This window comes from Heteronotia binoei, chromosome 11, assembly GCF_032191835.1.
Source record: "Heteronotia binoei isolate CCM8104 ecotype False Entrance Well chromosome 11, APGP_CSIRO_Hbin_v1, whole genome shotgun sequence".
Lineage (NCBI taxonomy): Eukaryota > Metazoa > Chordata > Lepidosauria > Squamata > Gekkonidae > Heteronotia > Heteronotia binoei.
Window position 1 is genome coordinate 77,870,428 of NC_083233.1, and position 14,624 is coordinate 77,885,051.

The window sequence follows — 14,624 nt, forward strand, 5'->3', positions numbered from 1 at the left end:
ATGTTAATTAATTTAAATTCATTAGCTTTCAGAGAGACCCTCTGATGTCTTGCCTGTGACAGGCTAATCATGCTGCTACCCTTTGGGAATTCCCCACAAGAAATTCCTAGTTCCTCTTCCCCTCCTCCTTGAAATCTGGGTGGATGTTTGAGCTTCTCTGTGAAATATCCCACTATTGGTTTCAACAGGGCTTTTTGTAAGACTCACCCGGTAGCTCCACCGAAACAAACAGAAGTTAGGCAACAGCAGTTCAACAAAAGAGGTCTATGCCTGTGCTTGGTGTGTGTCTGGATGTGGAAGGGACTGAAAGAAAAGTCCACAGCAAAACCTTTTTAGCATGCAGGGAGAAATGCTGATGAAGATGAGTCAGGTCTGATTATGACAAATCTCTCTTCAACATCCCATCTTTTCCTGCAGGTGGTTGGCTGAACCTCTCCACTGTCACCATCAGCCTGAATGGTGCTTCAATATACACAACGGCCTCTGCTCACATTGCTACCCTGGTCTTTCTCTCTGCGAAGTTCAGCCTGTTTTCCTTTGTGTCAGAAGTGAGGTGGAGGCTGATTTATGGAACACTATAAAACACTGTGCTGTCAATCACAGTGCCCTGTCAATCACGGTGATGAACAAATTGGAGGTTTGTGAAGAATTGTTTGGACATTGTGAGAGTGATTCTTAATAAAATGTGGGAACTCAGATCTTCTGGCTAGGACAGGGGTAGGGAACATTGGCTCTCCGGATGTTTTTTTGCCTACAACTCCCATCAGCCCCAGCCATTGGCCATGCTGGCTGGGGCTGATGGGAGCTGTCGGCAAAAAAACATCTGGAGAGTCAATGTTCCCTATCCCTGGGCTAGGATTAGGCTTTATGGGTTTACACAGACCCATTTCTCCATCCCTCTGTTTCTCCCCATGGAGCCAGCATGGCATTGTGACTGAGAGCTGTGGACTATGGAGAGTCAGGTTAGATTCCCGACTCCTCTTCCACATGAAGCTTGCTGGGTCACCTTGGGGTGGTCACAGTTCTCTCAGTGCTTTCTCAGCCCCACTTACCTCACAAGGCATCAGTTGTGGGGAGAGGCTGGGAAGGAGACTGTAAGACACTTTGAGACTCTTTAGGATAGAGAAAAGTGGGGTATTATTCTTCTACCTGACTGCCCATATAAAACTACTATTAAACACCTTGCCGGTTCTCCTTCAGTCTTCCAAGTTAAGTAGGTGACATCACGGTGCAGTCCAGAAAACCTGCTTCCAGTTGTTTCTAGAGCCAGTTTGGTGTAGTGGTTAAGTGTGCGGACTCTTATCTGGGAGGACGGGGTTTGATTCCCCACTCCTCCACTTGCACCTGCTAGCATGGCCTTGGGTCAGCCATAGCTCTGGCAGAGGTTGTCTTTGAAAGGGCAGCTGCTGTGAGAGCCCTCTCCAGCCCCACCCACCTCACAGGGTGTCTGTTGGGGGGGAAGAAGGGAAAGGAGGTTGTGAGCCGCTCTGAGACTCTTCGGAGTGGAGGGTGGGATATAAATCCAATATCTTAATCTACCTCACAGGGTGTCTGTTGTGAGGGAGGAAGGTAAAGGAGATTGGGAGCCGCTCTGAGACTCTTCGGAGTGGAGGGCGGGATATAAATCCAATATCTTCATCTACCTCACAGGGTGTCTGTTGTGGGGAAGGAAGGGAAAGGAGATTGGGAGCCGCTCTGAGACTCTTCGGAGTGGAGGGCAGGATATAAATCCAATATCTTAATCTACCTCACAGGGTGTCTGTTGTGGGGGAGGAAGGGAAAGGAGATTGTGAGCCGCTCTGAGACTCTTCGGCGTGGAGGGCGGGATATAAATCCAATATCTTCATCTACCTCATAGGGTGTCTGTTGTGGGGGAGGAAGGTAAAGGAGATTGTGAGCCCCTCTGAGACTATTCGGAGTGGAGGGCGGGATATAAATCCAATATCTTCATCTACCTCACAGGGTGTCTGTTGTGGGGGAGGAAGGTAAAGGAGTTTGTGAGCCGCTCTGAGACTCTTTGGAGTGGAGGGCGGGATATAAATCCAATATCTTCATCTACCTCACAGGGTGTCTGTTGTGGGGGAGGAAGGTAAAGGAGATTGTGAGCCGCTCTGAGACTCTTCGGAGTGGAGGGCGGGATATAAATCCAATATCTTCATCTACCTCACAGGGTGTCTGTTGTGGGGGAGGAAGGTAAAGGAGATTGTGAGCCGCTCTGAGACTCTTCAGAGTGGAGGGTGGGATATAAATCCAATATTTTCATCTACCTCACAGGGTGTCTGTTGTGGAGAGGAAGGGAAAGGCGATTGTGAGCCGCTCTGAGACTCTTCGGAGTGGAGGGTGGGATATAAATCCAATATCTTCATCTACCTCACAAGGTGTCTGTTGTGGGGGAGGAAGGTAAAGGAGATTGTGAGCTGCTCTGAGACTCTTCGGAGTGGAGGGCGGGATATAAATCCAATATCTTCATCTACCTCACATGGTTTCTGTTGTGGGGGAGGAAGGTAAAGGAGATTGTGAGCTGCTCTGAGACTCTTCGGAGTGGAGGGCGGGATATAAATCCAATATCTTCATCTACCTCACAGGGTGTCTGTTGTGGGGGAGGAAGATAAAGGAGATTGTGAGCCACTCTGAGACTCTTTGGAATGGAGGGCGGGATATAAATCCAATATCTTCTTCTTCTTCTTCTATAATAGTACATAGCTGACATTCAAAAGTGGACCAGGGCCTAAAAGCTGGATCCACTGAAACCTACTTGCAAAGGCATCATTCTCTTTTCCCACAAAGGCTAGAATCAGGTTTTAGGACAGGCTGCAGCACTGGCTGTTACATGGGACCACAAAGGAACCATACAGTTGGCACCTCTCATCAGGCACTGGTTGCCTATTGGGAACCTTTCTAAAGCGTTAAAGGCCTTGAGCAAACTTCCGTTTGATCCTTTCAGAATCTAAAGTTTCCTTCTCAGAAGACAGATTTTTTTTTCTTGTGGAGATGACTTCTGCAAGAAGGTTTTCTGAATTTGGGGCTTTATTGGGCAGGAAGAAATCGTGCCTATTTCATAAGGTCTCAGTAGTATTCAGGAGGAACCCTTCCTTTGTGCCCAAGGTATTTTCGCCTTAGCATGATAATAACCATGAGGTGGTAACTATCATCCTTTTGTCTTCACCATGTCACCCCCAAAAGAGAGTGTGGTCCAAACTAGACGTGCACGTACAGGGCTCTGTACATCTGCTTGACTAGAAAGGTGCAGGTTAGGCAAAAGGGTTTTCTGTGTCTCACAGCTCACAGCCTTTAGGGAAACAATCTCAAGCCATGTGTCTGAAAAGCAGATGAAGTGCAAGGCCACCAAAGGACCTCCAAAGGATGTTACTGCCTCCTCCACCAGATCTGCAGCAACAGTGGTGACCTTTTCCACCAGGGTTCCAATGGAAGAAATCTGTACAGCCGCTACTCAGTCCACCTTTTATACCTGTTAGAAAGGTGTGCAACATGGTGGTGGAACAGAATAAAAGTAAGGATTGCACCCAGGTTGTAGCTTGGGCATACAACCAGTTTGGATGACTTCCCCCACTGAAGGAGAATGAAACATTGGAACTCATCTAAAGCTTTCTTCTCTTCAGTGAGGCAAAGTCATCCACATCCCACTGCAAAAAAGAAAAAAAGAAAGAAAAAGGAGCAAAATCTGTTATGGAGCTGAGCTGTACTGAGACTGGAGAGTCAGCCTCACTCTGAGCCGAAACAGTCTGCACAAGTTTGCATAGCCCTGCCTGGAGTGAAAGGAGGCGTGCCCTAACCAGTTTGGATGACATTGCCCCACTGAAGAGGGTAAAATTCAGATACAGATAGATGGGAGAAGGAATGTAGGCATCTTAGCTGCACAACTCCTCTATTTTACATTCTGACATTCTGTACCGGGTGGAAGAAAATTTTCACACCCAAATATTCCTGGAATTTCTCTGCTTTTAGAGCAAAATACAAGAGATGCTAAGAAAGATTGTTTCAATCTGAATGCTAACCCCTGCTCTGAGATTTCAAAAGTGCCCACTTCTGTGGCAACAAGCGGTGTTGTAGGGTGACTAAATGATTTAATGGGTGTGACTTAAAGGTTCTAAGTGGCTGAGTGGCTCAGACTGAGTGGACTGAGGCTAAATCCGGCGAAGACGGAGATCCTTTGCTTGGGTCATCGGGGGCCGGGAGGGGAAATCCCCCTGCCAGTTTTTGACGGTGCGCCACTGATAGTGGCGGACAGGGTCAAGAGCCTGGGGGTGCTATTGGAGCCTTCCTTAAAAATGGAGGCTCAGATAGCAGCCACTGCCAAGTCCACGTTTTTTCATCTTAGGCGGGCAAGGCAGCTGGCTCCCTTCCTGGATCGCGACGATCTAGCAACAGTGATCCATGCTACGGTCACCTCGAGGTTGGACTACTGCAATGCCCTCTACATGGGGCTGCCCCTGTGCCGAACTCGAAAGTTGCAGCTGGTGCAGAATGTCGCGGCCCGGCTGTTATTGGGCCTCCCAAGATGGGGGCACATTCGGCCGGGTCTTCGGGCTCTGCACTGGCTGCCAATAATATACTGAGTCCGGTACAAGGTGCTAGTTATTACCTTTAAAGCGCTATATGGCTTGGGACCTGCCTACCTGAAGGACCGTCTCTCCCCACGTTCCCCTGAGAGTAGTGAGATCGGGAACCCAAAATCTTCTCGCTATCCCTGGGCCAAAAGAAGCCCGTCTAAAATCTACTAGGGACAGGGCCTTCTCTGTTATGGCCCCTACATGGTGGAACCAGCTGCCGGAGGAGGTGAGGGCCCTGCGGGACCTTATTCAGTTCCGGAGGGCCTGTAAGACAACCCTCTTCCGGCTAGCTTACACCAAACTGACAGAGGATATTAAATGTAGCTACCAGACTCTTGCTATACATATTGTTGTAATGCTTAATGTTTTTAATGTTTTAAATATTTATATATTTAAATGCCAATTTAATTTATGTTTGACTATCTGTTGTGAGCCGCCCTGAGCCACCTTCGTGGGAAGGGCGGGATATAAATCATAAATAAATAAAAAATATAAGCAGCAGTCAAGCTACTACTATTTAAAGCCCCCCACCCCCCAAAAAAGCTTAGAAATAAGGAGTGCTGCTTGCATTTCCCTCTCCGCCCAAGGGCATTTTCTCTCCCTTCAGAGCATGTGCTGCCCCCTCTCTCCTCTTAAGGGGAAGACCAAGCTTCAGCACTCTGCTGGCTGACCCTTCCTTAGAGGTTCAAGCCCTTTGATGTTGCCCCACCAATGCGACAGAGTAGAAGACAAGCAAGAGCAGGATCGTACCAACCACGGGGAGCCAGTCATTCTCACCTGAGCTAGTCCGTTCTGCCTTCAGGTGCAAGTCGGGGCTACAGTCAAAACAAAACTCCAGCGCCATGCCAGGAAAACTCAAATTCTTCAGGCACAAAAAAGCCGATGTCAATTAAGCACGCATGCATAAACACACACACACACAGCATCATTGTCCTATTAAGTAGGCAAAGGATTTCTACTATTATTTGTTTAGACAGAAGATCTTTAGAAGTGTGTTTTATTTGCCCGTGCGATGTAGAGGAATACTTTCATTTCAAAGAAGGGCAGCTGAGGAAGACATGAGTGTGATTCTTCAAGGCCATGCCAAAAAGTCCATGACATGAGATTTGAACACAGATCCAAGTCCCTAGCCACTCTGACCACACCAGAGATTTTTGAAAGGCACATAAAAAAAAAGGAAACTATAAATACAACAAAAGATGTATTTGCAGATTCAGGGAGACTCCAGCACATTTCCTAGGATCCATGTTTCGGGAACTGCTGGAATACTATTCAAGGCACTTGGGGGTGGGGGTTTCCCTGGTCCTAGTCTACCATCAGATAGTGTGGGAAACTTGCCTCTAGTCCAAAAGGTGTGTGTGTGGGGGGGCAGTTTCCCTCCCAGAGATGTTTTCATCATTGCTGTGGAGTGGGTGTTACATGGTGGTTTCCCCACACCCACCATTTCCCCCCGACATACAAGAGGGTTTGTTTTTAAAAATTAGGTATTCCTCGATTATAAAGGCCTCCCACAACAATCTATTTCATCAACTTTAATAAAAAATAATTATCTGACTCTTCTTGTTGCTGAATTATAAAGAGCAAGGTGCACGCTAAACATTTGTTCTTTTCACTGTGCAACAAAAAGACTAGTTTTTCTTCCTAATGAAAGCTGGGAACCAGTACATTGCTGTAATAAGTTGTTATAACATTATAGCACTACTCAGTTTTTAAAAACATCCCCAGTGTGTGTGTGTGCATGCGTGGGGGGGGGGGGGGGGGCGAAATCCACACTTTCCCATCCACATGGCAGCTACTCTAGCTTTGCTGATCTGTCCAAAATGACCGAAGTAAAGCAAATTAGGGAAATAATGCAGGGGAAACACCAACTTTTCAGCGGTATACAAGCCGTGGCAAACAACCCACGTGTAAGATCCAGCCAACAGACAGGGATATGGTGGATTTTCTGAAGTATGGAACTCATCTTGGAATAAAAAGAGGAAAATAACTCAGTCTGTAAAGCTCAGATCTGAACAGTGTCGGGGAAGTTCGTCCATCTCTAGACTGCTGCTGTACAGAGCAGGCCTCCCACTTCCCACGCTGCTGAAGAGGACAGCTGTGGCTTTGCAGCTCCCCCTCAAGTCAGCACTCAGTATGCAACCAGGCACTCTGCTTCACCGCAGCTCAAGAAATAGACGAGGCAGCCAAACAGAAGCTGTCTGACTGTGTGTGTGTCAGTTTCAGGTCTACCAGTTTATTGTGGAGTCTGTGGGCTGCTCAGAAAGTTTCCTTTGGGGTTCTTGCAAGAGTAATTCTGGGAGGCAAAGTTGGACTGGACACTCCTGGTTTTTTCCCTTAAATGCACTGAAAAAGGGACCAAAAGGAAAGAAAGTGGAAACATCAACATGGTCAACAGTAACTTTTATTTGCCTCTATAGCTGTATTAACAATACATTAAATCTATTCACCAGCCAATACAAAAAAGGCAGAGAGCAGAGAGCCACAGGTGCTCTTGAAAGGCAAAAATATCAGTGTTGTAACAAAGCTGAAAAAACTACTGTAAAAACCTAAAGGTTTCAAGGAAAACCGAAATGTTCCTAAATGACTTAACTAGAATTTCAAACACTTCAAGGAAGCAACAACCTGGAACCCTGAATTCTGAAAGTTAATCCCAGAAAAGCAGTAATTTGAAGACAGGCTGTGGTGGAAAGAGTGATGAGACAGCTTTTCTGATCCCGAGAGCACACAAATGCAACAGGAGGGAATACAGAGATAGACAAGGCCAGCAAGGCAGTTATGATAACTGGCCTTTTCTCCTTCTGCAAGGGAAGCTGAGGCTGGTGTTCCTACACTGGACTAAGCCTCCTGTGCAAAATGACACCAGTCTTTAGAAAAACTCTACAACAAAGACCATCATGCAATTGCAAAGAGCTCCGTTCTTGGGAAGTTATCAAATGCTCAAACAAGAGATGGAGTTGGAACTTTAACAGGTGAACATGTGGTGGCTTCTGATGTCATTTAAGGACCAGTTAAAGAGCAGCATCAAATTTTGATGAGGAAATAAACATGGAAGAGGCTGAAGATTCAAGCCATTTCCTTTTAGTTCCACTCTTGCCTCTTGGGTGTGGGACTGGCGCCATTCCTGAAGTGCAGGAATGGGGGCAAAACGTCTGGCTTGCACATGACTGAGTGGGGCATTTGGACTTCTTGACTGCAGGTGCAGCTCCTCAAAGTGCCGCCTAGAAACTATTACCCCAACAGACCAGAAGGAGAATGCCATCTGCAAGGAGTTCACCTGGAACAGGAGTTCTCCCCACACAGCTATGCTGGGGAAAAAGCCAGCTCATGGCCCAAGAGATGGACTTGGCCTGGGCTATTCAAACGGGGGAGAGGCACCCTCTTCCTTTCCCCTATGCTATTAGACTGACCTTCCAATGGCATTCCATATGCATGAGAAAAGTTCATTTTCTCGCCTTGAAATGAGAGCTAGCTGAAAAGCTCTCACCTTAATTCCAAACTCAGCTGAGACCTCTCTTTCCCACCTTTTACAGTTGAGCCTCTTGGCTGAACTGCAGCTTGTGCCAAAGAAGTTGGAGAACTAGCCTAGAATTCTTAAGAGGGAGAAGGGCATGAGGGAATACGGGCAGCCAGCGCTCACAACACCAGCCGGTCTTCTCCTCCTTCCTGAATGACCTGGCCGATGGAGACCTGATTCTGTTGCCTTAGGAAACACTCCTTCTTGCACTCCATCAGCAACTCGAAATCCCGCCACATTTTCACCTGCTTCATGTTGGGGCCATGGCTCTCCCGGACTGCTTTTTGCTTCTCTCGCAGCTTCTGTTATTAAGAAAGGACAGTCAGACCCATTGCCCACAACTGCATCTGCCAGCTGATGCTTGTGTTGGATGCTTTGCAAAATACCCCACTGACTGGACCTAAAAGCATTACTCTGCACAAGCAGTGACTGCTCCTTTCACTTTGACAGCATCACCAGCAACTGAAGTGAATGGAGGTCAGTTGTGGCGCTGTCTGTGGAAAACAGCCCCCAACGTAGTGCTGGCGGAATAGGGCAACTCGGGAACTGCAAGCCGTTGAATACTACAAACAGTCCACATTAACATAACGGGTGGTTTTACGGCAATCCCACAGAAGAGATGGTTAAATGGGAACATGGCAACGAAGCCTTCTTGGGGCTAAAAACTCAAAGGGTATATTTGGTTTCTGTTTGGAATGAACTGTATTCGTTCTGAGAAAGTATTTACAAATCAGTCATTTCTTGACTTGGGTGATTTGTGCCCTAGAGTAAACGTCTCATTGAAATGAGAAAGCCTAAAATTACACTTTACAAGAAAATTCTGCATTTGAAGTATGCGTGTAAGCTAGGTTTATACAGGTTAAAATTGAAGAGAAGACCTTTCAGAACAACAAATTAGAAATGCTTTTCAGTGTTACGCTGAACATCATAAAAGGCTAAAAATGTTTAGAACTCCACAAGGGTTGTCATCAGCGCAGTAAAAACAGGTTACTCACCTGTAATTGATGATCTTCGAGTGGTCATCTGTGCAGTCACACACATGGGTTTTCCCGTCAGGACGAACCCTACCTCGGAGATTTTAAAAGCTAGCCTAGGCGTTATTTTTGGCGCGCACTCCCTTTCGCTCTGGGGAGCAGGCATCCACTGCACATGCCTGGAGCGAGAGGGAGGCGCCCCACCCACTCAGTTTCTTTCCCCGCCGCTGACATAGTAGGTGAGCGGTTGTATAGGACCAGTAGCCAGCAGCGGGGATGGCTGGGCGGGCGTGTGTGACTGCACAGATGACCACTCGAAGATCATCAATTACAGGTGAGTAACCTGTTTATCTTCTTCGTGGTCTCTGTGCAGTCCCACACATGGGTGACTGATAAGCTGACCTGCAAGGTGGTGGGTGCTGGCACTAGAGTTGGAGAAAAGAATAATGCAAAGGTTAGTGCAACACAGTCAGCACATAACAGGCTACAAGGTAAGCAATTACTCACCAAGCATCCTTAGTCAAAGATGGAGCGGAGTACTGCTTGTCCGAAGGATGCATCTCGCCTAGCACGAACGTCCAAAGCGTAGTGCATGGCGAAGGTCGAAGGGGAAGACCAGGCGGCAGCAGCGCAAATGTCTTCCATGGATACACCCCTGGCAAGGGCAGATGACGTTGACAAAGCTCTTGTGGAATGAGCTCGTATGGCAGATGGGACTGGTTGCTTTGCGAGTTTGTAGCACAGCTCTATAGCAGCAACCAACCATTTTGACAGTCTCTGTGTAGATATCTTTTTTCCCTTATTAAGGCGGCCGTAGGCCACAAAAAGTCTGGAGTCCGTACGGAACGATGCTGTTCTATCTATATAGTAAGCGAGTGCTCTTCTAACATCTAGACAGTGTAGAGCTGCTTGACCCTTGTCCGTAGGACGTTGGAAAAAGGCAGGTAAGGTTGTGATTCTGTGCAAATGAAATGCGGAAACCACCTTGGGTAAGAAGGCAGGGTCTGGCCGTAACACCACCCTATCGTGGTGAAAAATGGTGTAAGGCGAGTCTGCTCTGAACGCACAAATATCACTTGCTCTCTTAGCAGAGGTGAGTGCGACTAATAGTGCCGTTTTCCATGAGAGAAGGTGAAGCGGTATCGTAGCCATAGGTTCGAAAGGCGGTTTTACTAGCTGGCTTAGCACTAGCGATAAACTCCAGCTAGGATACATTTGCCGCAATGGTGGGTGCAAATGTAAGATTCCTTTTAAAAAGGATTTCGCAGCAGGGTGTGAAAAGACAGTCCGACCCTGTACATGCGGGTGAAAAGCTGAGATTGCTGCAAGGTGCACCTTTAAAGATGAGTACGTGAGGCCCTTTTCTGACAAATGCAGTGTATATGCCAAGATTTGAGGTATGGAAGCCGAGAAAGGTCTGAAGTTATGCTTGGTAGCGTAGATGGAAAATCTTTTCCATTTCATGGAGTATGACTTTCTCGTTGCTGGTTTCCTCGCATTTAAGAGGACATGTCTTACTCCTTCAGGAAAGTCTGAGAACATATCCTCCAAGCCGTCAAGCGAAGCCTGTTCGGGTCGTGATGGAGAACCCTGCCGTTCTGCTGAGACAGGAGGTTCTGTGCCAGAGGAAAGTGATGGTAAGTATTTTTTGACAGAAAGAGGAGGGTTGTGAACCATGGCTGGCGTGGCCACCATGGCGTCACTAGAATGCAATCTGTGTTGTCCAGTTGAATTTTCTGTATACATCGTGTTATCAACGGGAAGGGTGGGAAGAGGAAGTGTAGTGGACCGGTCCATGTCTGTATGAAGGCATCCCCTGCAGACTGTTGTGAGGGCGGACCTCTCATAAAAAAGAGAGCACACTGTGCATTGTCTGGTGCAGCAAACGCATCTATTGAGGGGGTTCCGAATTTCCGGAATACTGGCAGAAGATATGACCTGTGGAGTGACCACTCGTGGTCGTTGATGAGATATCTGCTCAGCCTGTCCGCTTGAGCATTCTGGACGCCAGGAAGATGTACCGCAGTGAGATGGATCCGGTGAGCAATACTCCAGTGCCAAAGGTGCATTGCTCTTTTGCAAAGACGGGTGGATGCAGTTCCTCCTTGCCTGTTTATATAAAAGACCGTCGCCACATTGTCTGAAGCGATTTGTACATGTCGGCCTTGAAGAGATGGGAGAAACGATTTTAAAGCTCTGTGAACAGCTAGAAGCTCTAAACAATTGATGTGGAGCGACTGTTCGTACGGTGTCCATTGCCCCTGGACAGTGAGTATGTCGAGATGGGCTCCCCAGCCCCACCTCGAGGCGTCTGTTGTAACTACTGCTGATGGGCTTGGCCGTAAAAATGGCATTCCTGCAAGCAGGTGAGCTCGTACTGTCCACCATTCGAGTGAGGGGAGGATGTGGTTTGGAACAGTGAGGACGGTTCTTTGAGACTGGCGTTGGGGCCGAAATGCACGGACGAACCAGATTTGCAGGGTTCGCATGCGTAGTCTTGCGTGTGTTAAAACTGCAGTCGTGGCTGCCATAAGTCCTAACATGCGCTGAATGTTGAAGGCCGTTTGTTTGGGTTGTTGTATTATTTGTGTGGCCAGTGTCTGAATGGAAGATATCCTGTCTACAGGAAGGTATGCCTTGTGGTCCGTGGTGCACAAGCGAGCCCCTATAAAATGGATGTCTTGAGTTGGGGTCAGGTGTGACTTTTGTTGATTGACCTGGAGGCCCAGTTCTGCTAAGAGCGCAAGTGTCATTGAAATGTCCTTCATCAACTGTGCCTTTGAAGCTCCCACGAGGAGCCAATCGTCTATGTATGGGTAGGTTGCAATTCCGCGTTGTCTGAGGTATGCCGCAATTACCGCCATACATTTCGTGAATGTCCGTGGTGCTGTGGAGAGTCCGAAGGGTAGGGCTCGGAACTGGTAGTGGTTGCTGCCCACGGCGAAACGCAGGAACTTTCTGTGGCATTGGTGTATTGTCAGGTGGAAGTATGCGTCCTGTAAATCTACCAGTGCCATCCAAGAGTTTCGAGGGATTAAGGGCAGAATCGATTGTAAGGTGATCATTCTGAATTTTCTGTGACGGATGAATTTGTTTAGGGCTCTTAGATCCAGAATCGGGCAGTGTCCCCCATCCCTTTTGGGAACTAGAAAGTACCGGGAATAAAATCCGGTCCGATGGTACTGGTCTGGGACAGGCTCTATAGCCGCTTTGGCTGTTAAGGTGTCTATTTCTTCCTGAAGGGAAGGGGATGGGGGAGTTGAAACAAAATGATGTTTTGTTGGTGGTGTTTGAAACTCTATCGAGTAGCCTCTCAAAATGATATTTAAAACCCATTTGTCCGTGGTTATTTGTTGCCAGTTCTCGTGAAATGGAAGAAGTCTGGAAATGTGTTGGGTTGGTAAAGGTAGAAAGTCAAAGAGACTGCTTTGATGAAGACGCAGCCTTTTTAGGTGGTTGTGGTCTCTGCTGTCTCTGGTTAAAGGATTGCTTCGGAGGAGGCGCCTTACGTTTCCAGTATTCAGATTGTCGAGGAGATCTGGAGCGTTTGAACGGCATTGGTTTCCATGGTCTGGGCTTATAGCTCTGCTGTTGTTGTTGTTGCGCTACACCGAGCCTTTTGGCTCGTTTGCGGCTGTCGTCCACGGTGGTAAGTATATCGTCTGTTGTGGCATTAAAGAGACCTTGGCCGTCGAAGGGAAGGTCCTCAATTTTGAACTTAAGATCAGGTTGCAACGAAGAGGATCGAAGCCAAGCGTGTCGTCTTAGGGCAATTGAGGCAGCCATCGCCTTTGAAGTGCACCCCACAGAGTGTCGGATAGTATTTATCTGTTGCTTTGAAACCCTGTTGAGCTCCTGTAGCAGCTTATAGGCTTGTTTCTGGGAAGGTTCAGGTAGGGCAGAGACCAGCGTATTTAGTTGGGAGGAGATATTGTGGGAATACACGGCGAAGTATGCTAAGTAATTGTTGATTTTGGCATTTGCCTTAGAAATTGAATACATTTTCCTTCCTAGGGTGTCTAATTTCCTGCCTTCCTTCTCAGGAGGTACAGGGTGACGTGTCTGTTTAGATTTAGAAGAAGAATGAACTATCAGAGAGTTCGGGGCTGGATGGCTAAATAAAAATTTCGACTCCGTTGCTTGGATCCTGTAAAGGGATTCAATTCGTTTTGAAGTTGGGGGAATAGATGCTGGGTTGTCCCAAGCTTCTTTGATGGCTTCTAGGTGTACTGGTAACATCGGCAGAAAGGAACCAGCAGGTAAATCTGAGTGCACCAAGTCGTGTACCACGTCTGTTACCTTGGGTGCATCTGAGGTAAGGGTAACGTTAAGTGCAGAGGCCATGTTGGCAATCAAGTCCAGGTATGTCTTTGCCCCTTCGGAAGGTGACAAATCCGCGGGTTTGGCGATATCCGAGGCAGGGGATCCAGGGGACATCGACTGTATCGAGTCCGATGATTGTGCGTCGGATTCGGCATCAGAGTCAGGTTCGGGTGCCGTTGGGTCCGGTCTGGTTGGAGTCGTGCTTTTAGGTCTGGTTGGACTCTTAAGCTTAGAAGTCGAAGTGGAAGGAGTCGGAGATGGCTGTTTTGTTAGTTGCTTACTCCGTTGGACAGGAGTCGCTTCCTTGGATTGGTTCCTGTGGTAATCGGTACGGTACCGAGAGTGGTGGTAGCCGCAACATGGATGGGAATCCATTGATGGAGACCTCGAAGCGTAGTGGCGTCGTCTCGGGGACATGGATGGAGACCGAGATCTCGGGTTGTAGCGATAGCGGTCCCTCCCCCTACTAGGGGATCTCTCCGGGAAACGCGTATGATGGTACCGATGTCTCTCGATGCTGGGAGATCTGGCTGGGAACCGATGAGTATCAAAGTACCTATAAGCGTCATGTCTGTATTGGATGGGATTCGACATATCGCGGAACGATCTAGGGTTGATGTGCTGTTGAGTCCACTGCAGCGGGTCTCGGATCTTCTCCAGCGAAGGGTCTGGTATGGATCCTTGCAGAGAAGGGGATCGAGACGGAATCGGAATAACTTCTTCCGTCTGCTGATGCCGTGATTCCGTAATCGGGGTGGCCGCTTCTTGGGTATCGGATCCGGGTGTGGAGGGCTCACATTGTCTGTCAGGCTCGTGGGCTTTCTGTTGTTCCGAAGATTTGTTCGGGTCGGTAGATTTTCTCGAGTCCTTCGGGTCGGTAGATTTTTTCGGGTCCTTCGGATCGGTAGGTTTTCTCGAATCCTTCGGGCCCTTCGGATCGGAGTGCTTGTGTTTCTTAGTGTGCTTCCCACTTTTCGTTTTAGTAGACGCGGCCGTTTGTTCTGACGCGCCGTCGCCGGCTTTCGCGGCATCGCCGGGCTTATGCTTGCTGGGAACAATGGCCACTGAAGCTGCCGACCGTGCGCCGTCCCCTTGGGGAGTCAGGAGGGGAGGCGACTTACTTGCAGAAGAAGATTGAGACATTTCAGGGTGAAGCACAGACTCCATAAGATGGCTTCTTAGTCTAGCGGCTCTGTTTTTGCGCGCCTGTTTGCCGAATTGAAGGCAATGCGCACAGGCGTC

At 48.0% G+C, this 14,624-nt stretch overlaps 1 protein-coding gene across 1 annotated transcript in view; it reads right to left on the minus strand.

The window, feature by feature from the left end:
- Positions 1-6,954: 6,954 nt before the first annotated feature.
- IFT81 (intraflagellar transport 81) overlaps positions 6,955-14,624 on the minus strand; it is an 86,961-nt gene continuing 79,291 nt past the window's right edge. Inside the window, exon 19 of the mRNA XM_060250145.1 lies at positions 6,955-8,387. Coding sequence (XP_060106128.1) covers positions 8,205-8,387 — 183 coding nt within the window. The 3' untranslated portion in view covers positions 6,955-8,204. The remainder of the gene's footprint in view (positions 8,388-14,624) is intronic.